Genomic DNA, 26,509 nt, shown 5'->3' with positions numbered 1-26,509 from the left:
ATCCTGTGGAGTTTTAGAAAATTATGTCCCAGGAATTTCTGTTCTTCTCAGGAATCTTTTTTTCCTTGAGGGGGGTTGTTAAGGGAGAAATTTCATTTTGGTAACCTCAGTTCTTTGCATTAACTCGTGCTTTGCCACTGTTCTTATACAAGTGGGTTATTTTTGTTTATAGTCAAGTAGTTCAAAGCTAGTCAGTCACTTTCAGTCTAAACCTTTCCCAGAACATTACATTAAGTTCTTCTTGTTCTTCAAGATTTAGACCTGCTACTGAATTAATTTTCAGGGTCAAGGTTTCTATCTCAAGATTTTTCATGCTTTTCTAAAGACCCCAAATACTGTGAATCAAAAATATTTAAGATATTAATGTTAAAAGGAGCTCTGAGTCTTCTAGAAAGGGGAAAAGGGAAGATAACCTTGAAAATTACTTGAAAAAACAGAAAGCAACCCATCTTTTTTCAGAGACTCTTTTTCAAATTGCTTTAGTTTTTTATTTTATTCAGATTTGCTAAATTTTAATTTGAGCTCTTCCATATATAGTATTGTGTGTTCACTGTTAGATTTTAGGCTACTTCAAAGATACTTTTATATAATGCAGCTGTCTTAACAGATTAAGGAGTTCTACTTTTACTTGTAAAAGGCACTGTTCTCTGGAGTTTGTGAGAAGATTCATGAAATCATTAATCACTAACCATTTCATTGGGAGGCTAATAAATATTTTTTTTTAAACTTAAAAGCATTAGAAGCATTTTTTAAATGAGACAAACCTACTAGTTTCTGTGGGTTTTTTTCCCCTATATATTTTACCTCTGAGGATCCATTTTACCCATTTTGGAATCTTACTGTAGATACTTTGAATTAGGAAGAAGGGGAGCTTTAATAACTTTATTTCCAATAATTGGATCACTTAGGGGGCATTTGGATGCCTGCTGTGGGCCCTTCTTTTTTTAGTTCATTCCAAGCCCATAGCAGCAGACACACACATCCCAAGAGTGTGAATCTGCCGGAGCAAAACTCAAAACTACAGTTATAGGTAAGTAAACTTTTTCTCTTACCTTTTAAGTTCTTATCCAGCTCCTTTCCCTTTCTCCCTATTACCCATCTTCCCCCAAAAGTCCCCCAAAGAGGAGACTAACAGAACTCTATTAAGAATTAATAGTTTGTTTACATCTAATTTTATGTAGCCGATGAATGAAATGACAGAACGTGTAATTATAACCAGTATATTACCATTCATTTCCAAAAATATGTTATAGGGGTTTTATTTACTTAAAAATGGAGATACGAGTGTAGTCATTTGTATAGTAATCTTGCAGAAGATTACAGTCACTAATACCAGAAGATGAAATGAGACAGTGTAAAATATAATATTTTATATGTATAATATTTCCCAGAGGAAAAGGACCTGGGGGTGCTGATTGATAGTCGGCTGAACATGAGCCGGCAGTGTGCTCAGGTGGCCAAGAAGGCCAACGGCATCCTGGCCTGTATTAGGAATAGTGTGGCCAGCAGGAGTAGGGAGGTGATCGTGCCCCTGTACTCGGCACTGGTGAGGCCGCACCTCGAATACTGTGTTCCGTTTTGGGCCCCTCACTACAAGAAGGACATGGAGGTGCTGGAGTGTGTCCAGAGGAGGGCAACGAAGCTGGTGAAGGGCCTGGAGCACAAGCCTTATGAGGAGCGGCTGAGGGAACTGGGGTTGTTTAGCCTGGAGAAGAGGAGGCTGAGGGGAGACCTCATCGCGCTCTACAACTACCTGAAAGGAGGTTGTAGCGAGGTGGGTGTTGGTCTCTTCTGCCAAGTAACTAGCGATAGGACAAGAGGAAATGGCCTCAAGTTGCACCAAGGGAGGTTTAGATTGGACATTAGGAGAAATTTCTTTACTGAAAGAGTGGTCAGGCCTTGGAACAGGCTGCCCAGGGAAGTGGTGGAGTCACCATCCCTGGAGGTATTTAAAAGACGTGTAGATGAGGCCCTTAGGGACATGGTTTAGTGGACATGGTGTGTTGGGTTGACGGTTGGACACGATGATCTTAGAGGTCTTTTCCAACCTGTATGATTCTATGATTCTATGATTGTGTCTCTATGTAGTAGGACAATGTGAGAATCGGGTATCATGTATTTTGTGTATACAAACTTTCATTAGGTCTGCATTTTGTAGTGTTATGTAATGGATGAAACTGGCACCTCATGTAGCTTTCCCAAGAAAAAGCAGGTTTGCAACGTCCGGTTCCTATAGATGAGAGACTTTTCTTGTTTTGTGTTCAGACATGTTTTAAGAAAAGTAAGGGGAAGAAATTCCTCTTCTATCTAGAGAAATTGCAATGAAGTGTTGTAATGTTTCCATCTATCTAGGAAAAATTACTTTCTTTTATATTTTTTTAAAGAAAGAAATACTGATTGAGTGAAAAACATGTTTAAAAAAAAAAGTAGAGGCATTTTTTAATGGTGTTTACTTTCTTTTGGTGCTTTTGTGTAACATGAAAGCAAATTCCCATGTTTATCCCAGGTTGTGCTTTATGTAGGGTAGTGCAGAAACCTGCTCTTGTAAGCAGGTGTAGAAAATAAATAAAACCCGGAAGTTTGGTAAGAAGTGTATTTTATTTTTATCTGTAGCATAAACTAAGATTAGAAAATTAAATATAATTTGCATGTGGCATATGCCCTTGATTGTACCTGATAAATGGATGGGAGGATTTATAATATTACTTACCCAGTAATGACTTTATTTTGTTCTGGGACAGTCACTTCTCTATAATGGATTTAAATCTTGATGAAGAAACGGCATGTATAATTAATAAAGCTTATTAACAGTTTAAGCCCAGCATTTCTATAGTTCATAGTCACTAAGTTCACTCCAACATCAACCTAAGATGACACAGACTTTTTTTCATTATCATCCCATATAAATGTTACTGGATCTAGTTAATTGAAGATATTTTTGAATGCAAGGTATGATGTCAAAATGGAATCAACATCTGGAAGGGAGATTAAAAGTGTTCACCAATAAATTTCAAAGTCATTTGCTTATTACTAAATTCAGGGAGGTTAAATTACAGCTTCCAGTCTCTAAACAAGTGGAGATGCTTGATTATAATTTGCTGTAGTTCAGTTCTTGTTATTTTCTAGTGTAATATTTCTTTTGTATTACTATAGTTGACAGGGAATAATGAGTTACCAAACATCCTTAAGTAGAAAAATTCATAAGATCATATTTCATTCTCCAGTTATGCTGATTACGTTATTGTCATATTTAAGAAAACAAGCAGAACTTTACCAAAATGAAGATTCTGAATTCTGCTACACCCTAAGGCATGTCAGAGACTCCTATAGTCTTTGGGGGTTTTTGGTTGTTTGGTTTTTTTGGGGGGGGGTTGTTGTTTGGGTTTTTTTGTTGTTTTTTTTTTTCTGAATGAGTTTGGACATCCCTCCTGATGGGCTTTCTTTTTTGCATAGTGACCAGAAGTTTGATAAAGTCTCTCAACAGATTGCTAAAAATTAGCAGCTGTTTCTGTTCAGATTCTCAGAAATCCCTTCCCCTGAACTGCAGCAGCTGGAAGCCCTCTGGTCTCTACTTTGGAGACTTTGAAATTATGTTCTGTTCTATAAAGCTTCCTATACCAGGATAATGACTGTACTTTCTTAGTTTCTTCTGTAAGGGAGCAAGCAGTGAGACTAAAATTTTTGACCTATGTTTGCTGAGTCTCTCCTTCAAGGGGAGGAGCTAGTGCTGTGGGAATCTCTTCTACTGATAGGAAGGGGTCTCTTGGGTTGTTTAATTCTTTGCTTATTGGAATATGGTTTTGGGGGGAGGTCAGGTGAGTGCAAATTCTCATGGCCAGTAATGCTGAACGTTCATGGAAGAGTAGAAAGATAAGAATGGATATTTGCCCTTACTCCATTGATAGGTCATCCATCAGTACCATTAAAGTAATTTTAAATCTTCCTTGTATCTGGATTATATTGATTGATTTAGATTCTTGTGGTCTACACAACACTGTTGGTTGGGGGGGACGGCGCTTGGACAGCTTCGAAGAGATCTGTGAAAAATAACTAGGAAAAGAAAACAGTTGTCAGTAAACATAGATTTGTTATTTAGGTGTATGGTTATGTGTTATTTGTCGAAAATTCCTAGTCTTGACTGTTAGCTTAAATAAGATAAGCTTGTAATTGGCCTCTGGCTGACTTGTCTTTGATGTTGTTCAAAAATGGAAGGTTTGACAATAAGTAATAACTGCTTAGGACTGGTATATTTGGTATAAATTTATTCATTGCTGATTTAAATAATGCAAATAAGTGGTATTTCAAATGAGTGGAGGCATATCCCAATAATCTTTGAAGAGTGTTAGAGCTTTAAAATATTAAACTCTTAATTGTTATGCTTTAAAAAAAGAAAGTTTGTACTGGAGTCATCAAAATGGTTCATCCAGAATTCAGCATTAGAGGATCAATCTTCTTTGTGGTTCTGAAGAGGAGTACATTCACATTTAACCATCTTGGATATGAAGTCTCCAACTGAATTCCTCACAAGGTGTAAATGGGGAAGTGGTAATTTATCTGTTGTGTCTTCAAGATCATTCAAGATCATTCAGAAATCTCTGGATTTTAAAGTCTACCAAACAGTATTAATAGAGTGGAGTGTTACCATTCTGCTAAAACAAAGCTCAGCAACCATGCATGTGGTTCTTATTTAGACTTATTACCTTTTCACAGGTATTTACAAAAGGCCCATTTCAGTTTGCTAGGACAAGCAGTTCTAGAAGTTTTTAGGCTATCATCCTATTATACTCATTTGTTGAAAGAGTTTAATCTGGGACTTAAGACAATCATCGGGTTTGCAAGAAAGCAGTAACATCGGAGACTTCAGCACTAGTGGTGTTCTGGCCACTGCTTTGGAAAGTTTTCAGATTAAATGGAAGAATGGAGATACTTCTTTAATACAGCTCCCCTCATCCAGCTGCTGTCCCTAACGCTTGCTCAGCTTCCGAGTATATCCGTTTTCAGGATGGATATTCTTCAAATCACGATTGACTTGCAGTTTCAGCAGAAATGTATTCAAAGGTATCTGTGGTTATTCCAGTGCAATGTGTTTTTGCACAAAGGTTCTGCAGTAATTAATTAATTTCTAAATCTGAAAGTACTCATTGTTTTGACACGCAGATATTTCCAAAGATGAAGGCCACAACCTGTCTCCAGGAATACTGTTCATAACAGGACAGGTGAGACATAACTACTTGGAAATCCAGCTAACCTTTTTTTCCATTTCAAACTTGTGGTTCCTGTAATATTTTGTTTCTTGCACCACAGTGACCCATTTAATTTGACAGAACATCTCTGCTATTTTTTTAGAATAAGGTAGTTTATGATCTTGCTTTGAGTACCAAGTTACTGCCTTTTGGTGAGAATGTTGCAATGTAAAGAGAACATCCATGCAGATTTGCCAAGCCAAAAGAATGCATACATAGGAGAATAACTGGGATCAGACTGTACTCTGAACTGTCATAAATTTGTTCAAGGAATTGAAGAAAATGTAGATACGTTTTGGATGTATCTACATTCTTGGGGGGGGGGGAGGGAGGAATGAATAATGTTTCTAAAAAGAAAATAATCTGAAAACAACAAACTTGGATACCTGATCTCTAATAAAGTCAGAAAGCTCTTCTGTGGCTTACTACATATTCCTTTTATTACGAAAACTGTTAAAAAGAGTGAAGCAAAAAGATCCTGATCACACTTTATTGGTCTCAAGAGCTTGTGAGCCTACCTGTTCAGAACTGTGGCAAGCTTTGAACCTAGGTCTGCAGGATTTGAAAGAAAAATATTAGTCTGATATTTTGGCAAAGTCCTAGATCCTAATAATAAAAAGAAATTCTACTATCTAAGGAATGAAGTGGACGAAGCTTGGATACTGATGCCTTGAAGGATATGAAGTATATTTGAATGGATATTGTAAAAGTTCCTAAGTTCATCTGTTCGTTAAGACCCTATAAGGGGTCTTGGGACTCATGCCTTAACAAGGCAGATTTATGCAAACTTGCATATATTTGATTGTAAAAGAGAAGACCTGAAGACATCTGTTTTCAGAGGTTAATTACTCTCCTCACTTCTCTGATACTTTCTTGATATAGAGTTCAAAGTGAGTTCAAGATTTGATAAAGCCCTCGAAGCCCAATGGTGTTTTTCACCTTTCATATTTCTGCAGCTATGATGGCAACCTAAAAAGTTTTTGTGCTCATTCAGTGGAGTTTTTCCATTATGCTCAATGAAGATAGTGGTACTATGTACTCATCCTACCTTTAATGCCCTAGTTCAACCTGATATTTTATATACTTGGGCCAGCTTTTTTATCCTAGATCCAGAAATCTCATAGAGGCAAAACAGTAATGATCAAGTCTAGTTCTGAGGATCGCCATCAGGATGCACTGGAAATATGAAGAAATCTGTGAGTAATCTGTAACTCTGTCTGCAATCACCTTGTCGTTTAGGAAAAGAAAACTTTGAAGGCATCCCTTTCTTCTCAGATAAGATGTCAACAGGTTGTGGTTATAACTTACTAAAACATCAGTACTCGGTTGTCAAGAGAAATCAAGAAGATGCATCAGAAGAGCTCTGTATTTAGAGGGAATATGCCAAGTTGTGATGTGATCATCTATTTATATGTTCTCAACTTACAATTTGACGTTTTGGATGATGATGAAGAGCAGCATTTTGAACCTGGTCAGTTATGGAAGTTCAAGAGAGAAAATTGGTCCTACCTGAATTGTTTTGGTTGTTTAATCTTGGAGCCCTCAGCATGAGGGCTCTGAAAGGTGAGTTTTGGTTGATCCAGCTACAGCAGTTTAAGGCATCACAGCTCCTGGCCATTTGCCTTGCTCCTATAGTAGGGGTAGCAGAAGGAAACATTTGCTTAGCTCTTAGCTGACTTGTTCAGTCTGGTAGATTAATGCAAACCATCTTCACTAGTGCCTTAAGCTGATGCAATGGACAATGAAACGCTCTCTACATCTGTCCAGGTCTCCGGCTGCAGGGAGTGCCTGAGCCTGTCACTTGTACAGGAGGGCAGCAGAGACAACGCCTGTGTGTGGTATGACCACGTGGATGATCTGCTCAGCCTGGTGGCAGAGCTGAAGGAGGAAGTGGAGAGGTTAAGGAGTATCAGGGAGTGCGAGAGGGAGATAGATTGGTGGAGCCGCACCCTACCGTCCCTGAGGCAAGGGCAGCACATGGAGGCTCCACAAGAAGCGGAGGATCCCCTGCCCTCTTGCCACCAGGCAGAAGGAGGGGACCCAGGCAACAGAGGGGAATGGACAAAGGTCCCTTCTCGGCACGCCAGGCGAATCCCCGCCCGGCCTCCCTCACCTCAACCTTCCCAGTTGCCCTTACACAACAGATATGGGGCCCTGGAACTTGAGGGCCAGACAAATGAGGATGTAGATGAAGGCCCATCCAGGGGGTTGCCCGAGCCGAGTCAGTCAGCTCCATGCATTACGACTGCCTCTGCTAAGAAAAAAAGGAGGGTAATTGTCATAGGTGATTCCCTTCTGAGGGGGACGGAGGGCCCAATTTGCCGGCCAGTCCCATCCCACAGGGAAGTCTGCTGCCTCCCTAGAACATTACTAGGAAGCTCCCCGGTCTGGTACAGCCCTCCGATTGCTACCTGCTATTGGTTATACAGGCTGGCAGTGAGGAGGTTGCAGAGAGAAGTCCCGAAGTGATCAAAAGGGACTTCAGGGCACTGGGGCGACTGGTGGAAGGATCGGGAGCACAGGTAGTGTTTTCCTCGATCCCTTCAGTGGCAGGGAGGAATACTGAAGGGAACAGGAAAACTCATCGGATCAACACGTGGCTCAGGGGCTGGTGCCATCGGCAGAATTTTGGCTTCTTTGATCATGGGGAGGTTTACACGGCACCGGGCCTGCTGGCCACGGATGGAGTTCAGCTGTCTCACAGGGGGAAAAGGATTCTCGCGTATGAGTTGGCGGGGCTCATCGAGAGGGATTTAAACTAGGTTCAAAGGGGGAAGGGGATAAAACCAGGCTCACTAGAGAAGAGCCTAGGGGCGGCACGCCAATGTCGGGGGTGAAATCGATAGCCCAGCTCAAGTGCATCTACACCAATGCACGCAGCATGGGCGGCAAACAGGAGGAGCTGGAAGCCATTGTGCAGTGGAATAGCTATGACTTAGTCGCCATCATGGAAACGTGGTGGGATAAGTCTCACGACTGGAGTGCTGCAATGGGTGGCTATAAGCTCTTCAGAAGGGACAGGCGAGGAAGGAGAGGCGGTGGGGTAGCCCTGTGTGTTAGGGAGTACTTTGACTGTCTAGAGCTCAATGGTAGTGATGACAAGGTCGAGTGCTTGTGGGTAAGGATGAGGGGGAAGGCCAACAAGGCAGATATCCTGCTGGGAGTCTGTTATAGACCACCTAGCCAGGACGAGGAGGCAGACGAAATATTCTACCAGAGGCTGGCAGAAGTCTCACAGTCGCTAGCCCTTGTTCTCGTGGGGGACTTCAACTTTCCAGACGTCTGCTGGAAATACCACACGGCAGAGAGGAAACAGTCGAGGAGGTTCCTGGAGTGTGTGGAAGATAACTTCCTGACGCAGCTGGTAAGGGAGCCTACCAGGGGAGGTGCCTCGCTTGGCTGCTGTTCACAAACAGAGAAGGACTGGTGGGAGATGTGGTGGTCGGAGGCCGTGTTGGGCTTAGTGACCATGAAATGATAGAATTCTCAATACTTGGTGAAGTAAGGAGGGGGGCCAGCAAAACTGCTACCATGGACTTCCGGAGGGTGGACTTTGGCCTGCTCAGGACACTGGTCGAGAGGGTCCCTTGGGAGACAGTCCTGAAGGGCAAAGGGGTCCAGGAAGGCTGGACGTTCTTCAAGAAGGAAGTCTTAAAGGCGCAGGAGCAGGCTGTCCCCATGTGCCTTAAGAAGAACAAGCGGGGAAGACGACCGGCCTGGCTGAATGGGGAGCTCTGGCTGGGACTCAGGAAAAAAAGGAGAGTTTATCACCTTTGGAAGAAGGGGCAGGCAACTCAGGAAGAGTACAGGGATCTCGTTAGGTCGTGCAGGGTGGAAATTAGAAAGGCAAAAGACCAGCTAGAACTCAACCTGGCCACTGTCGTGAGAGACAACAAAAAATGTTTTTACAAATATATTAATGACAAAAAGAGAGCCAAGGAGACTCTCCATCCTTTATTGGATGCGGGGGGGGGGGGAACATTGCCACCAAGTATGAGGATAAGGCTGAGGTACTTAACGCCTTCTTTGCCTCAGTCTTTAATAGTCACAGCAGTTACCCTCAGGGTACTCAGCCCCCTGAGCTGGAAGACAGGGATGGTGAGCAGGATACACCCCCCATAATCCATGAGGAAGAAGTTAACGACCTGCTATGCCTCCTGGACATTCACAAGTCTATGGGGCTGTCCTGGTTTCGGCTGGGATAGGGTTAAATTTCTTCCTAGTGCTGTGTTTTGGATTTAGTAGGAGGAGAATGTTGATAACACACTGATGTTTTCAGTTGTTGCTAAGTGCCCTCCTAGTCCAAGGACAGCTCCCGTGCCTACTGACTGAGCTAGGTACACAAGATGGGAGGGAACATAATCAGGACAGCCAGCCCAGCTGGCCAATGGGGTATTCCATACCATGTGACGTCATGCTCAGTATATGAAGGGTAGGCGTGATCCAGGAAGTACCGATCGCTACTTGGTTATCGGTCAGCGCGGGTGGTGAGCAATTGCACTGTGCATCACTCATTTTGTATATTCTATCATTATCATTATCATTATTATTTTCCCTTTTTTTTTTCCCTGTTCTATTAAACTCTCTTTATCTCAACCCACGAGTTTTTCTCACTCTTACCCTTCCGATTCTCTCCCCGTCCCGCTGGGGGTGGGGGGAGTGAGTGAGCGGCTGTGTGGTATTTGGCTGCCTGCCAGGTTAAACCACGACAGTCCTTTTTGGCGCCCAACGTGGGGCTCGAAGGGTTGAGATAACGACACATCTGACCTGAACGGGTTAAAACAAATTTGTTATAAGCATTCATTATATCAGTTTAGTACTCGATGTTCACAATGTTGATTTATTTGCTCTCAGAGTTTTTGGATCTGTTCTTGCAGTTGTGGTATATAGCACCTTACTGGCTGTCTATACTGCTGATTATCAGTTTTTATGTGGGGTTGGTCATCTCTGGGAAATGGATTAAGGTCATTGCTTTGCTATACTGTGTGACCTGGCTTTATGTTATGATAAAATTATTGGTCACGAGCCTGTACTCAGCACTGCCATCATTCCTGTTCTTTGGGAGCTATCTTTTGGAAACTATTAATAATTACACTTCTTACGTCTTCACCTCAGAGGATGAATTTAGGGGGGAGACAGGATGGGACACTTTCTCCCACTTGTTCACCTTCCCTTCCATATCTTCAGAAACTCCTTTTTCTTCTATCCTCTTCATGAAGACGTCCACAATATTCCCTGAGAATTTTGAATATCCTTGGGATGTTCAAACAAGCATGATCATATTGCTATGTCTCCTGAATGTGGTTCAGGCCTTGTTTAGAGTTAAACAACTATTCAGGAATACTGTCCAGAGATCAACCCCAGCAACAGATACAGTGACTACTCAAACCCCCACGACAGGCACTGTAGCTCCTTCAACCCGCACGGCAACCACTGTGGCTACTCAAACCCCTGCGACAGGCACCGTGGCTACTTCAACCCCCACAACAACCACTATGGCTACTCAGACCCCGGCAACAGTCACTACAGTTACTCCAACCCCCGCGACAGGCACTGCAGCCACTCAAACCCCGGCAACAGTCACTACAAATACTCCAACCCCCGCGACAGGCACTGCAGCTACCCAAACCCTCGCGACGGGTACTACAGCTGAACCAGAGGACCAACCGTCGCTGGTATCCGTCGCCCCTGTACAGAAGAAGAAATCTTTGAAGCGGAAGTCAGGTCGTGTAGAAAAGGATGATGGAAAACCAGGGCCATCACGAGGAGGGGAGGAGGAAGAGGAAGAACTCATAAACGAGACGGAAACCACCCGATCCTTATCCCTGAATGAGTTGCGAGATATGCGGAAAGATTTCGGCCATCGTCCAGGCGAGCATATTGTTACCTGGCTGCTCCGATGCTGGGATAATGGGGCCAGTAGCCTGGAATTAGAGGGGAAGGAGGCCAAACAGCTGGGATCCCTTGCTAGGGAAGCAGGTATTGACAAAGCAATTGGAAAAGGGACACAGGTCCTCAGCCTCTAGAGGCGACTGCTGTCAGGCGTAAAGGAAAGGTATCCCTTCAAGGAAGATGTTATATATCGCCCAGGCAAATGGACCACTATGGAGAGAGGTATCCAGTACCTGAGAGAACTAGGCGTGCTGGAGGTGGTTTATAGTGACCTGGATGACGCCCGAACACCCAAAGATCCAGATGACGTCCAGTGCACCCGACCCATGTGGCGGAAGTTGGTACGGAGCGCACCAGCATCGTACGCCAGTTCGTTGGCAGTACTGTGCTGGAAAGAGGAAGAAGCACCAACGGTGGATGAGGTGGTTAGCAGACTTCGGGACTTTGAAGAAACTATCTCCTCCTCCCTTGTCTCGGCTGTGGAGAAACTGTCCCGGGAGGTCCAGCAACTCAAAGAGGATATGTCTTATTCTCCACCTGTACGGACCAGTATCTCAGCCATTAGGAGTCAGCGTTTTTCTCCTCAAGAGAGAGGATATAGAAAGTACACACCACGGGACACCCTGTGGTTTTACCTGCGTGACCACGGAGAGGACATGAGGCAGTGGGATGGAAAACCTACCTTCATCCTAGAGGCACGTGTACGTGAGTTGCAAGGAAAAACAATCACACAAGGGGGTTCTCCCAGGAAAAATGCTGCTCCAGTTGTCAGGAAAAACCTGTCTCACGACGGTCCAGTTTCCAGTGAACAGTTCCCCAGACAGAGTAGAAGGGCTGATCTTACTTTGGATTGTAATTGCGATGAAGAAATTCTTGACTCGCGTTTGCAAGAAGTGAGAGATGGATACTATGACCAGAACTAGAGGGGCCCTGCCTCCAGCCAGGTGGAGGAAAGGGACAACCGGGTTTACTGGACTGTGTGGATTCGATGGCCTGGCACATCAGACCCACAGGAGTATAAGGCTCTCGTAGGCACCGGTGCACAGTGTACCCTGATGCCATCAAGCTATAAAGGGGCAGAACCCATTTGTATTTCTGGAGTGACAGGGGGATCCCAAGAGTTAACTGTATTGGAGGCCGAAGTGAGCCTGACTGGGAATGAGTGGCAGAAGCACCTCATTGTGACTGGCCCAGAGGCTCCGTGCATCCTTGGCATAGACTACCTCAGGAGATGGTATTTCAAGGACCCAAAAGGGTACCGGTGGGCTTTTGGTATAGCTGCCCTGGAGACGGAGGAAATTAAACAGCTGTCCACCTTGCCCGGTCTCTCACAGGATCCTTCTGTTGTGGGGTTGCTGAGGGTTGAAGAACAACAGGTACCAATCGCTACCACAACAGTGCACTGGCGGCAATACTGCACCAACCGAGACTCTCTGATCCCCATCCATGAGCTGATTCGTCGACTGGAGAGCCAAGGAGTGATCAGCAAGACTCGCTCACCCTTCAACAGTCCCATATGGCCAGTGCGAAAGTCTAATGGAGAGTGGAGACTAACAGTAGACTACCGTGGCCTGAACGAAGTCACGCCGCCACTGAGTGCTGCCCTGCCGGACATGCTGGAACTTCAATACGAACTGGAGTCGAAGGCAGCCAAGTGGTACGCCACAATTGACATTGCTAATGCCGCCTTCTCCATCCCTTTGGCGGCAGAGTGCAGGCCACAGTTTGCTTTCACTTGGAGGGGCGTCCAGTACACCTGGAACCGACTGCCCCAAGGCTGGAAACACAGCCCTACCATTTGCCATGGACTGATCCACACTGCACTGGAACAGGGTGAGGCTCCAGAACACCTGCAGTACATTGACGACATCATCGTATGGGGCAACACAGCAGAAGAAGTTTTTGAGAAAGGGAAGAAAATAATTCAAATCCTTCTGAAATCTGGTTTTGCCATAAAACAAAGTAAGGTCAAGGGACCTGCACAGGAGATCCAGTTTTTAGGAATAAAATGGCAAGATGGACGTCTTCAGATCCCAACAGATGTGATCAATAAAATAACAGCCATGTCTCCACCAACTAACAAAAAGGAAACGCAAGCTTTCTTAGGCGTTGTGGGTTTTTGGAGAATGCATATTCCAAATTACAGTCAGATCGTAAGCCCTCTCTATCACGTGACCAGGAAGAAGAACGACTTCAAATGGGGCCCTGAGCAACGACAAGCCTTTGAACAAATTAAACAGGAGATAGTTCATGCAGTAGCCCTTGGGCCAGTCCGGGCAGGACAAGATGTGAAGAATGTGCTCTACACCGCAGCCAGGGAGAATGGTCCTACCTGGACCCTCTGGCAGAAAGCACCAGGGGAGACTCGAGGTCGACCCTTAGGGTTCTGGAGTCGGGGATACAGAGGATCCGAGGCCCGCTACACTCCAACTGAGAAGGAGATATTGGCAGCATATGAAGGGGTTCAAGCTGCTTCGGAAGTGGTTGGTACTGAAGCACAGCTCCTCCTGGCACCCCGACTGCCGGTGCTGGGCTGGATGTTCAAAGGGAGGGTCCCCTCTACACATCATGCAACCGATGCTACGTGGAGTAAGTGGGTCGCGCTGATCACACAACGGGCCCGAATAGGAAACCCCAGTCGCCCAGGAATCTTGGAGGTGATCACGAACTGGCCAGAAGGCAAAGATTTTGGCATATCCCCAGAGGAGGAGGTGACACGTGCTGAAGAAGCCACACTGTATAATAAACTACCAGAAAATGAGAAGCAATATGCCCTGTTCACTGATGGGTCCTGTCGCCTTGTGGGAAAACATCGGAGATGGAAAGCTGCTGTATGGAGTCCTATATGCCAAGTTGCAGAAACTGCTGAAGGAGAAGGTGAATCGAGCCAGTTTGCAGAGGTAAAAGCCATCCAGCTGGCCTTGGACATCGCTGAACGAGAAAAATGGCCAGTACTTTATCTCTATACTGACTCATGGATGGTGGCAAATGCCCTGTGGGGGTGGTTGCAGCAGTGGAAGCAGAACAACTGGCAGTGCAGAGGTAAACCCATCTGGGCTGCCGCGTTGTGGCAAGATATTGCTGCCTGGGTAGAGAACCTGACTGTAAAAGTACGTCACATAGATGCTCACGTACCCAAGAGTCGGGCTACTGAGGAACATCAAAATAACGAGCAGGTGGACCAGGCTGCTAAGATTGAAGTGGCTCAGGTGGATTTGGACTGGCAACATAAGGGTGAACTATTTATAGCTCGGTGGGCCCATGACGCGTCAGGCCATCAAGGAAGAGATGCAACATATAGATGGGCTCGTGATCGAGGGGTGGACTTAACCATGGACGCTATTGCACAGGTTATTCACGAATGTGAAACGTGCGCTGCAATCAAACAAGCCAAGCGAGTAAAGCCTCTTTGGTATGGAGGACGATGGTTGAAGTATAAATATGGGGAGGCCTGGCAGATTGATTATATCACACTCCCACAAACCCGACACGGCAAGCGCTATGTGCTCACCATGGTGGAAGCAACCACCGGATGGCTGGAAACATATCCTGTGCCCCATGCCACTGCCCGGAACACCATCCTGGGCCTTGAAAAGCAAGTCCTATGGCGACATGGCACCCCAGAAAGAATTGAGTCAGACAACGGGACTCATTTCCGAAACACCCTCATAGACACCTGGGCCAAAGAGCATGGCATTGAGTGGGTCTATCACATCCCCTACCATGCACCAGCCTCTGGGAAAATCAAACGATACAATGGGCTGCTAAAGACTACGCTGAGAGCAATGGGTGGTGGGACATTCAAACATTGGGACACACATTTATCAAAGGCCACCTGGTTAGTCGAATGGGATCCACCCGAGGGTACTGAGGGAGCTGGCAGAGGAGCTTGCCAAGCCACTCTCCATCATTTATCAGCAGTCCTGGTTAACAGGGGAGGTCCCGGACGACTGGAAGCTTGCCAATGTGACGCCCATCTACAAGAAGGGCTGGAAGGAGGATCCGGGGAACTACAGGCCAGTCAGCCTGACCTCGGTGCCGGGGAAGATTATGGAGCGGTTCGTTTTGAGGGCTCTCACGAGCCATGTCCGGGACAACCAGGGGATCAGGCCCAGCCAGCACGGGTTCATGGAAGGCAGGTCCTGCTTGACCAACCTGATCTCCTTCTATGACCAGGTGACCCGCCTAGTGGATGAGGGAAAGGCTGTGGATGTGGTCTACCTGGACTTCAGTAAAGCCTTTGACACTGTCTCCCACAGCATTCTCCTAGAGAAGCTGGCGGCTCACGGCTTAGACAGGTACACTCTTCGCTGGGTAAAAAACTGGCTGGACGGCCGAGCCCAGAGAGTTGTGGTGAACGGAGTTAAATCCAGATGGCAGCCAGTCATGAGCGGTGTTCCCCAAGGCTCAGTTTTGGGGCCGGTCCTGTTCAATATCTTTATCAATGATCTGGATGAGGGGATCGAGTGCTCCCTCAGTAAGTTTGCAGACGACACCAAGTTGGGCGGGAGTGTTGATCTGCTCGAGGGTAGGAAGGCTCTGCAGAGGGACCTGGACAGGCTGGATCGATGGGCCGAGGCCAATTGTATGAGGTTTAACAAGGCCAAGTGCTGGGTCCTGCACTTGGGCCACAACAACCCCAGGCAACGCTACAGGCTTGGGGAAGAGTGGCTGGAAAGCTGCCTGGAGGAAAAGGACCTGGGGGTGCTGATTGACAGCCGGCTGAACATGAGCCGGCAGTGTGCCCAGGTGGCCAAGAAGGCCAACGGCATCCTGGCCTGTATTAGGAATAGTGTGGCCAGCAGGACTAGGGAGGTGATCGTGCCCCTGTACTCGGCACTGGTGAGGCCGCACCTCTAATACTGTGTTCAGTTTTGGGCCCCTCACTACAAGAAGGACATTGAGGTGCTGGAGCGTGTCCAGAGAAGGGCAACGAAGCTGGTGAAGGGTCTGGAGCACAAGTCTTATGAGGAGCGGCTGAGGGAACTGGGACTGTTTAGCCTGGAGAAGAGGAGGCTGAGGGGAGACCTCATCGCGCTCTACAACTACCTGAAAGGAGGTTGTAGCGAGGTGGGTGTTGGTCTCTTCTCCCAAGTAACTAGCAATAGGACAAGAGGAAATGGCCTCAAGTTGCGCCAAGGGAGGTTTAGATTGGACATCAGGAAAAATTTCTTTACTGAAAGAGTGATCAGGCCTTGGAACAGGCTGCCCAGGGAAGTGGTTGAGTCACCATCCCTGGAAGTATTTAAAAGACGTGTAGATGAGGCGCTTAGGGACATGGTGTAGTGGCTATGGTGGTGTTGCGTTGACGGTTGGACTCGATGATCTTAGAGGTCTTTTCCAACCTTAATGATTCTATGATTCTATGATTCTCTTTTGGAAATGTGAATGTGTCTTCCCTTCTGCTACAGGTGATAACCTCAGTTAAAGGCATGGGGCGGATAACTGATAACAGTAATGTCTTAAAGGCTACTGTTAGATCCACCATCAGAGATTTACAGGAGTTATTCAGTGTGGCTGACATTTTTGGGTTAAAATGAAAAAGCTGACTGACTTTTTCCTAAGAACACAAGTTTCTCAATTTGTGTTTCAAAATTTAGAGAGTTTTAATTGAGAAATAAGGTAGTGATATGTGTGTGTATGTATGTATATTAATGTATATGTTTAAAAAAAAAAAACAAAAACAAATTTGAAATCTATCAATCTGGAAGCTTCTACTTCATGGCCATTCCTAAGACCTACCATGAAGCTCAGTGAGGTCAAAGCCCTCTTAGTCACAGGGAGAAAAATAATTTTTGTCACTGTGTGAAGGTTTCAAAAAATACATTTGTTTTTATAAGTAGTGTAGGGAAGTTAATCTATATAACCTCTCATATGAATCCAACAGTTGTTGTTGTTGTACAGAAAAAGCAAAAATCGCCATGCTAAAAAGCTGCACCTTCGATTCGGCAAATTTATTTTGCTTTGCATGTCTACCATAAAGTTGGCAGGCATTCCTACAGGTTTTTGTTGAACTTTGAAAAGTTCCTTATTTGCACTTGACCAGTTTCTGCATGGAGTTTATTGTATCTGTCTTTACTGTCTTCCAGCCATTAAATGTTGTACATAATTTTGGAGTTTTAGGAAGTTAGAGTTGCACAAATAGATTTGAGAATGAAAATGATGGAAAAAAAACGCAAATCTGTTCACATCACTGGAATTGACCATGTTACTACTTGTTACTGTGTTCTAATGTTAATTTTGGAGATGATCCTTCAAAGTTTTAATTCTTCTGAATAAGAATCTTCTACAAGTATAGAAGAAATTAGAAGTCATATGTTATAATTCTGGTTTACAACTTGAGAGGTTGGGTTTTTTTTTCCTTAGAGTTTAATTCCCTTTTCCTTGATTGCATCCTCCTTACCCTTCCCCTGCTCCCAAAAAGAGAGCTGGCTCATTGCATCTGGTGATAAGGCACCACAAATCTAGGCGCAAAATAAGTTATTTTTCTTATATTGCATTTGTGGTCTAGATGTTTTGACAATAGATCTACAACAGAATTTCCAACCTATGTTTGGTCATTACTTAGACTTAAAATCATATTCCCTGATTACAGAGAAAATCATTGCTTTTTTTGACAAATTACAAAGTGATAGTTGAGATATGAGAATATAAGCCTTAGTGCAGGTAGGACTTTTGAGTTTCATGGCAGAAATTAATTTTAGAGTACCATGTTGGTAATATAAATAGGTTGTATTTTAAATGAATAGAACATACTCTTTTTGATATTTCCATGTGCTTCTCATTTCTATGAATTCTACCAAATTACAGGGTGTGTGGTTGGCTCACTTTTTATTTTTCTGTATTCTACTCTTAATGATTTTTTTTAGTGTAAACTGAAAGGATTATTGCAGAGTCAAGCTCTTGACACTACATAAAATTATCACTGAACTTTTTATTTCATCCATGAAAAGCATTATGGTTGCAAAGGGAAAATAATCAAGCTTTTAAGTGTGTAGTGGCCCCCCACCTAATATATATGTGTTATGGTATAGACTCCAACTCTTGATATACTCCTTGTTTCAAAGAGAAGCATGGAGTGTTGGAGTTATTTTAATCATTTTTGTTCATTTTTCGTGTGTTCCTTGGCTACAATATGTGTGAAGTCCAACTGATGCACTGAACCAAGTAGGGAGAACCTCTGTCTTAATCATTGCAGATCCTTGCTTAGTTCATGTATAATGAAGCAGACTGAATCTGTAGAAGAGAATCTTTTATAGTAATATTCCTCAAAACTTGCTTCAAGTGTAAATTAATATTTTTTTTTTTTTGGTCGTTATGTATTGCAGCTGCTTTATTAGATGGTTCTCTTGGGAATTTTACAGGGACTGATTTCATATGTTTTGAGGGTGGTTTTTTAATGATTAATTGGCACGTGGTAGACTGACAACGAATGATAGTCTGAATACATTAAAAAGTATTAGTTAGAGAAGTTCTATCTTGCTTTTAAATTCAATGGGTTTTGTTGTGTGTGCACATACATGCTGAGGAGGATTAATTGGTGAGGATGGAGGCGAATGGACATTTTTGCTTGGATATTTACCTGTTTCTATCTATAGCATTTGTGATTTTTCTCTTTTAATTTGCAGATAAGCCTCTGAAAAAGCGAAAACAAGAAAACAAACCACAGGAGGCTGGAGGTGCTACTGGGGGAAATAGAGCAGCTTCTCAGGAGACAGGTTCTGCAGGAAATGGGGCGAGGCCAGCGTTGATGGTTAGTATTGATCTGCAGCAAGCAGGAAGAGCGGACTCTCAGGCAACAGTAACTCAGGATTTGGACACCATCAAAAAACCTGAAGAAATTAAGCAGTATAATGATGGGTTTGCGTGTGTTCCCCAAGAAGACGCTGCTGGAGTTCTTAAATTTAAACCTGAAAACCATCCCGAGATTTTTAGGAAAAAGTCAGACTTTGAGGGTCAAAAGACAGATATCCAGCAAAATGAAAACAGACAAATGGAATTTCAGCAAAATGTGAGCAGGCGGTTGGAAAGTAAACACAATGAGAACAAACAGGTAGAAGCTAAACATGAAAGCAAGCATGAAAGGAGACAAATGGAAGTGAAACACAATGAGAACAGACAGACAGAATCAAAACAAAATGAGAGCAGGCAAATGGAGATGAAACAAAATGAGGGGAAACAAAATAATGGCAAGCAGGAAATAAGGCAGAGGCCTGAAACGCCAAAACAGAAGAGTGAAGGCAGGCCCGAAACGCCAAAACATAGACATGATAACAGGAGGGACTTGAGTAAACCATTGTCAGATAAGAAAATTGAAATATCTAGGCATAAACTAGATGTGAAATCTGATCCTTCAAGGATAAAATCTGAAAGTAGATCTGATCCAACAAAACAAAGGCCTGATGGGCGTTCAGTTTCTGATACACCGAGGCGTGACCATGATAGCCTTAAACAAAGATCTGAGGACAGGGAGGAGTCAGAGAGATACAGAGGAGATCCATCCAAGATTAGAAGGCCTGAATATTTGAGATCCTCAAACAAAAATGAACATGATTCTAAGCATGGTATTAAATCTGATGGTTCAAAAATTGAGAAATTTGAAAGGAAACATAGACATGAGTCTGGTGAATCAAGGGAAAGGTTTTCTTCTGGGGATCAGAAATCAAGACCTGACAGCCCTCGCATTAAACAGGAAGATAAAGGAGATTCTAGTAAGTCAAGATCTGATAAACCTGGTTTTAAATCACCCAACAGCAAGGATGAACGAAGGACAGATGGTAATAAGAGTAAAGTAGATAGTAATAAAGCACATGCTGACAATAAAGCAGAGTTTCCCAGTTATTTGTTGGGGGCAAGATCTGGCGCATTGAAACATTTTGTCATTCCAAAAATCAAGCGTGATAAAGATGGCAATGTCACTCAGGAGTCAAGGAAAACTGAATTTAAAGGTGAACAGAAGGACAAAGTAGAGAAGATTGGGCTAGTTGAAGATCTAAATAAAGGAGCTAAGCCTGTAGTTGTCCTTCAAAAGCTTTCATTGGATGATGTGCAGAAATTTATTAAGGATAGAGAAGATAAATCAAGGGGCTCTTGTTTTAAACCTAACAAGAACAAGTCATCCAAATCTAATAAAGGTAAGATTTTTTTAATGTTAATTGCATTATATCTTGTACACTCCTGTTCTTTTAGATTTGCTGCTCCTGTGGTTAGAAATTAAATGCAAACGTTTGATAGTTTATATGCTTGCTTATATGGTGATTTTGGGGAACAAAGTGAAACTTGTCTACGGGATTGTCATTACTGGAAATCTTGCTACAGTGTAACTGAAATTATTTGTTTACTCCAATGCAAGTTCCTAATGTGGGAACACTTAAATAGTCTTAAGCTGTACTTCAGATACATTAGTTTAATCTGGCAATTTATCTAGTTAAACATAACTGCTATATGAATGTTTTAAACTGGTTTAAGTGTGTCTGTATAAGGGACTGGTACTACTGTAACTAAATCAGTGTAGCTGGAGTGGTGGGAAATACTATGTATACAAGCCCTAAGATTCTTTTATATTTTTAATTGGAAATGAAATGTGTTTTTCCAAGGGATGTTTTGACATGATGAAATAAGAAGGCAGTTACAAAGTCCCATCTGCCTCTTTTACACTATAAATACAACTCTGTTGGGAAGCCTCCACACTTTAGGCTGTGTGACAATAAGCTTACAAAAAGGTTCTGTCTTTAGGAGAATTCAGATATTGTTGTCTCTAGGGTCCAGTGTATGTGGAAAGAGGAAAGGAACTGGTAAAGAGTGGGCTGGCATTTTCAAATTAGTAATATGAACAGGAAATTATTCAGAATAGTTTGTAGGTTTGATATTTGATTGATTGTCTCTTCTGCAGATTTAACACTTTTTTTATAAGATTGCTTTTCTTCTTGGTGCTATAATTTTGGCTTCTTTGGTTTCAGACTGAAGTGGATCATTTCACATTGTGAAATCAATGTTACTAACTGGTCAGGGTTCCTTTTTTAATGTTTAGCATTTAAAGCATTTAAATTTCTTACATATTTATGTTTATAGAGCTGTCATGTCTCAAAAATAGACAAATAAAGTGGCAGGGGAGAGGATTTCAGCTGTATACAGGATTATTTATGAATGCAGTTCCAGGTATATCATTGCTCATGAATTCAAGATTAAAATGTTTTCTTACAAAGTTGATCTGATAAGAAATGATGTAGAAATCATCTTTGTGAATGTATAACTATGTTTATGTCCATGTGTACAGAGTTGATATCTGTATAATGAATTTATTGTGCTACATCTGTTCTCTATCTACTAACCTGATTGTATTGACTCTTAAACACTTAATAATTCAGGATGAGTATTACTTATTTGTAAAATATTAGCCTCCTTGTTAAATATTTTCTCTTTATCCTGGAATTATGAACATTTCCCCTCTCCCTTTTTGAGGTTCAAAACAGGCAAAAATTCCATTTCTAATAATAATAGGTATCTAGAGTCGGACATAAAAATATGACATCTTTGCTGTCAGCTTAGTCTAAAGATTTCAGATGAAACTTTTGTGTTCTTGATAGGGAATACTGAAAACTTTCTGATGGAATTCAGCTCTAGTCTCAAAAGGATAGACTTTGAATTCACACAATTCTATGTGCAGAAAATCAGTAATTTTTAGAGCCCTTGGTGCCATATACAGTGCATGTATGCTTTCTAAAATGTTTCTGAAGTAGACTTTTTTGTAGTCTGTATTGTATGTGGTTATTTATATAGTATATTTTAGTAATGTGTAAAGGTTTTAATGACTCATCCAATTGGCATGACTCTAGTAGCTGTGTCACACATGAGCAATGCATTCATTTTAAAGTCAGGTTTATAACTTTTCTGCAATGTTTTTGTGTATTTTATGTTTTCTGAAGTCATATATTTCTTACATATTCTGAAATAACTTGGGACATATTTTCCAGGGGAAAAAAAAAAAGTTTGAATCTGATATCAGTCTCTGCTATTGTATCTAGAATAAGATTCTTACAATGGTACTAGAAATAAGTTTCATGGAAAGAATAATGTTGTAACTATGTTTCTCTTACAAATCAAGTTTTGAGTGTTCAGCCAGGCAGATTTTGGAGAAAGTGTCTTTGAACTTCAGATTTTTCATGTGTATTTTTAGTTTTACATTTTTTTGCCCAATTTCCTGGTAACCTGCTTCCTAGGATATATTATGCTAAATAATTAGGTGAACTCCAGTGTTTTAAAAGGTTCATAATTCATAAAGATATCTCTTCATAAGCCAAAGTCTATTTGTCAACAACTGACTGATATAGAAAATATTCATGTCATTTCCACAATGTCCTCACTACAATTGAGAGAAATAGCATTCACTGTTTTACTCCATGCCATTTTTAGTTATAAACATTTTAATATACTAGGAGATGTAATTTTCATAAACATTCTTTATTTAGTTCATCCTATATTTCTTAACAGATTGTAGCAAATCTTTTCTAGTGTTGCCTTTTAGCATCATTATTCCACTTCTTCTCGCATCCCTCTTATTCCATGTAGCTTAGTATATTTTGCTTTATCTTTCCTTCTTTTACCCCCTTGTATTTCTTGTCCTTTGTTTTTCCTTTCTCATCCATCCCTCCCCCAAGAAAATGTCTTCTCCTGGCTTTGTCACGTACAACATCATTGCTGTGATTTATCTGAAATCCAGTTTAAAATAGGATTAGTTCAGCTAGTTCAAAACACCATTTAGATAGTCATTCTGTCTTAGGGGACTAATGCCCATTCATTATAAAACTCAGTAAAATTGACTTGTTTTAAGCTAAAATTAATGCTATGTATACTGAAAGTCTATACAACTTTTTACATTGTTTCAGTAAACTTTAAATTTGAAAATCATACCTTGCATTGTACTGTAAAAAAACAAAGTAACATTTTAATCAAATTTTATAGACAGGTTTGAAATTTTGTTATTATATGAATAGGATAGCCGTAGTACACGATTGTTAAGATTGAACCATCCCAACAGTCCCTTTTGGCATTTATAAGGAAGAAACAACATTTTTTTCTCTCTCCTGATCTTTGAGCAATTTTCTGAAAGATGCACTCTAGCTCAAGAGGAAAGTTATGGAAGTTTTTTTTCATAGTATTTTTGTTAAGGGGTCTTACGGTGAAATTTTGTGGCCTGTTTTGTCCAGGTCAGAATGAATTGTAACACTTTTTTTCTTCTGGTTTTAACATCTGTGAATGCCTTTTATCCTGGTTTTAATGCAAATGTATGTTGTTGGGGAATCCATGAAACTTTTCCCTTCGAGTTTGTGCCTGCAATGAGGAGGTCATGTTTGCTATCCTTTCTTTTCAGAGCTTCAGTGAATACCTTCTCTGCTGCTTCTTATAGCTATACTGATCAGCTATGTTGAGATGGGAGTTGTTACCAGTTTTACAGTTACTGCATTCTGAACAAGACAAATTTTACTTTGTTAAAGTATGAAACAGATATGAGTAATGAGAGAAACTGTAACTGTGTTAAGATGTCTGAGTTGGTTTATAATATATTTGAAGGATTGGCTTTCCAAAATAAGCACCACATATGTAATGCAAGTTTTAGTTCTAGGACAAATGAATGCATGTTTTTTAAGACTTGTGCAGAAACACCTTTTGGGTCTTCAAATATCACCTAAAGAGACTTTGTTGTTTAAAAAAAAAAGAAGTGATAATTTCACTGAAGAATCTAATGCTGAATGCTACTCCTTCATTGTGTAGATTGTTATTATAGGATTTCATTATCTGTACAACACAGAACTTTAAACACAGGTTTTCATTGCTCACTACAAGTCTTCCTTAAATATACTGTGTTCTCTGCTGTTATGATCTGAAATTTGAGTGAAGATTTGCCATTTCTTTAAAGGTCCTCTTCATATTTTTACAGGTGCAACTAAAAAATTTACTGCTGCTTAATCATCTTTATGTCGTAGAGTTAAAACAATGCTTCTAGATTTTTCTGTGTTCTATGTTTGTGTGTTTTTTTTTTTTTAAATTCCAGATGACTTTTTCAGAGCCTATAATAACTATAATTTGTAGTCAGTGGTAGGCTGTAGCAGCGTAAAATTCCATGGTATTTGTGTAACATGATGGTACATCTTTGAGTTCTAGCACTGCTGGAAACAGTCTCACTTGTGAAGCAGAGTAATCAATTAGGCACTCATCTTCTAGGTAAGAGTGACAGGGAAAAAGGGAGAATTAAAGGATGAAAAGCTGTATCCAGATTGTGTTGGCTCAGTGAGCCAACTTCTGATGCTTCTCACAGTCTTCTGGGCAGCACAGCAGAGCTACTCACCAATACTTTTTGGTACAGCTGAAAACTGTAGACAAAAAGGGAGTATCAATTTTAAACATTTGTTTAAATCCTTCATGTATAGGACTTCTACAAAGACAAAATTGGCAAACCTTTGAGAAAAACAGCTTATGGATATTAACTCATCAAGAAAACTTTAGAGTTCAACTCAAATTTATTTCCAAAATAACAATCTCTTGATGCTGAAACAGACATACTGTTGTACTCACTGAAATCAGTGGGGCAAGCAGCTGTGCTGCAAGGAAATAACTGGAGTAAAAGCATATTTCCTTTGGAAAGGAAAAGGCTGCAACTCAGCTTGCTTACTACAGATTGTGCTTTTGTAAAGATAACCATTGTGAAAGTCCGTAATTCCACAAATCTGAAATTTGGAATCACTGTTTTAGAGTTCCTGGTAGCAACTGCATTTGCATGTGGGAAGGCCAGAGTAATAACCCATTAAGCATCTTGCATGTGTGTGCACTGCCAGGTGGATCAAGCATGTCATAACTTTCTCTGAAGTTCTCTAGTAAATTATGCCACATTTCAGAGAAGTAAAGGATATATTTCATGGTTTACAGCAAGGAGTTTATCATGATTCTTCTCAGCTGAAGTCTTTAAAGCTTCTCTTAAACTCTAAATTTAACTGAATTTGTAGAAAAAACCATCACTTCCATAAGAATTCTACAATCTTCCTGGTTTTCCTCTTTTCTGAGATATTAGTGACTACTTCTTTTCAACTTAACTAGTCTAGAAGAGGAGCTGGCTGTCCCTCATGGCATTAGAAGTATTTAAAGATATGTTGAGTTTGCAGAGGATCCATTTTAATATACACTTTGTCCATTTAGCCCTAATTAATTTTTTTTTCTCCTTTCTGGACTGAGCAGGTTCATAGTTTGAAAAATATTCCAGGCATTGTTTAGTCAAAAGCCAAAACCAAGCTATATATAACCAGTTAAATCCAATAGTCTAGGAAGATCTCAGTTCTCTAGCATGGATTGTTCCTATTTGCAGGGATTTTTTTAGGCATGGTGTGTTTGTCCTATCCCAAAAGATATGTTGGGATGTATGTGGGCATTGTACGTACTCTCTGGGGCCTTCGTTTTTGGTGTTAGTTTTTCAGAAGTAGATGTTGGATAAAATTATATCGGTAGACAGCAGGAATTCAGCAGTTGCACACTGGAGTCCTTTCTTGTGTTGATCTGTTACCAGTACAATAGGAGACATTTTTAGCACACTGCTTTGCCTGGAGGCTGCTTGAGTTATTTCTTTGCCACTAAGGTAAATATTTTGATTCTTGTTCTCACAGTTGTTCTTAAGTCTTCTCTGGATAATAAGAGTGAACTTTGCATGTTGCACATCTAGGTCTTAGCAGCAATAATAAACTTGACCAAATCTACTAGTTTCATTGTACTTTGGTTCATCCGAAATATGATGCTTTGTCTGTTTGCAGATTTAGGAGTGCATTGTTTAATTAGTTCACTTTTGAAAAATTACTTTGGCACGTGTAAGTGATAGAAATCATCAATCATAAATTTCAGATTCCAAACATTAATGGTAACAGAAAATTACATGCTGTGTTTTGCAACTGTACAAAACATCTTAACTTTTTAATACAATAAATTGAGTTGGCTTAAATTTCAATGCATATGTTCAAAAGCAATGACAGCAAAATCCAAAAGCAATCCCCTGACACTCTGATTCATAAAAGTGAGGTTTTGTGCAGCACTGCATTTATTTCAATTGCCGATCTTGCTCCATTTTACTCTGAGTGCTGCTATATTTTTTGTGAAGTATCTTACAAAACTAGACTTCTCTAGCCTTCTTTTATCGATTTTTATAAAGACAAGAAGTCAGTGAATAGCAATAAGGAATAAAATAACTTGTGGCTATAGTTGCTGCAGCAATCGGATAGCTTGAGGAAATCATTGATACCAATGTAATGTGAGTTCTCATGCTTCTTGGCATCTTTGGAGAGTGTGCGTTGGGTATATTCCTTGCTCTCTGTCTGGATCCTTCAGGGTGCTCTTTG

General features: G+C 41.6%; 1 protein-coding gene across 12 annotated transcripts in view; it reads left to right on the top strand.

Moving 5' to 3' along the window:
- The window catches only part of LOC142074878 (nipped-B-like protein), a 207,820-nt gene that overhangs the window by 122,187 nt on the left and 59,124 nt on the right, over window positions 1-26,509 (top strand). For 8 of the 12 annotated variants that reach the window (XM_075135800.1, XM_075135801.1, XM_075135805.1 and 5 more), the window contains one exon: window positions 18,764-20,269. The exons of 2 other annotated variants lie outside the window; for them this stretch is intronic. In XM_075135800.1, the coding sequence (XP_074991901.1) occupies window positions 18,764-20,269 (1,506 nt within the window). Of the gene's footprint in view, window positions 1-6,329; window positions 6,440-6,775; window positions 6,807-18,763; window positions 20,270-26,509 lie in introns of those variants that run through there. 2 more of the 12 variants (XM_075135809.1, XM_075135806.1) reach the window with 2 other exon arrangements.

Source organism: Calonectris borealis, chromosome W, assembly GCF_964195595.1.
Source record: "Calonectris borealis chromosome W, bCalBor7.hap1.2, whole genome shotgun sequence".
Lineage (NCBI taxonomy): Eukaryota > Metazoa > Chordata > Aves > Procellariiformes > Procellariidae > Calonectris > Calonectris borealis.
The sequence above is the reverse complement of the archived record's forward strand: the minus strand, read 5'-3'. Positions and strand labels throughout refer to the sequence as shown.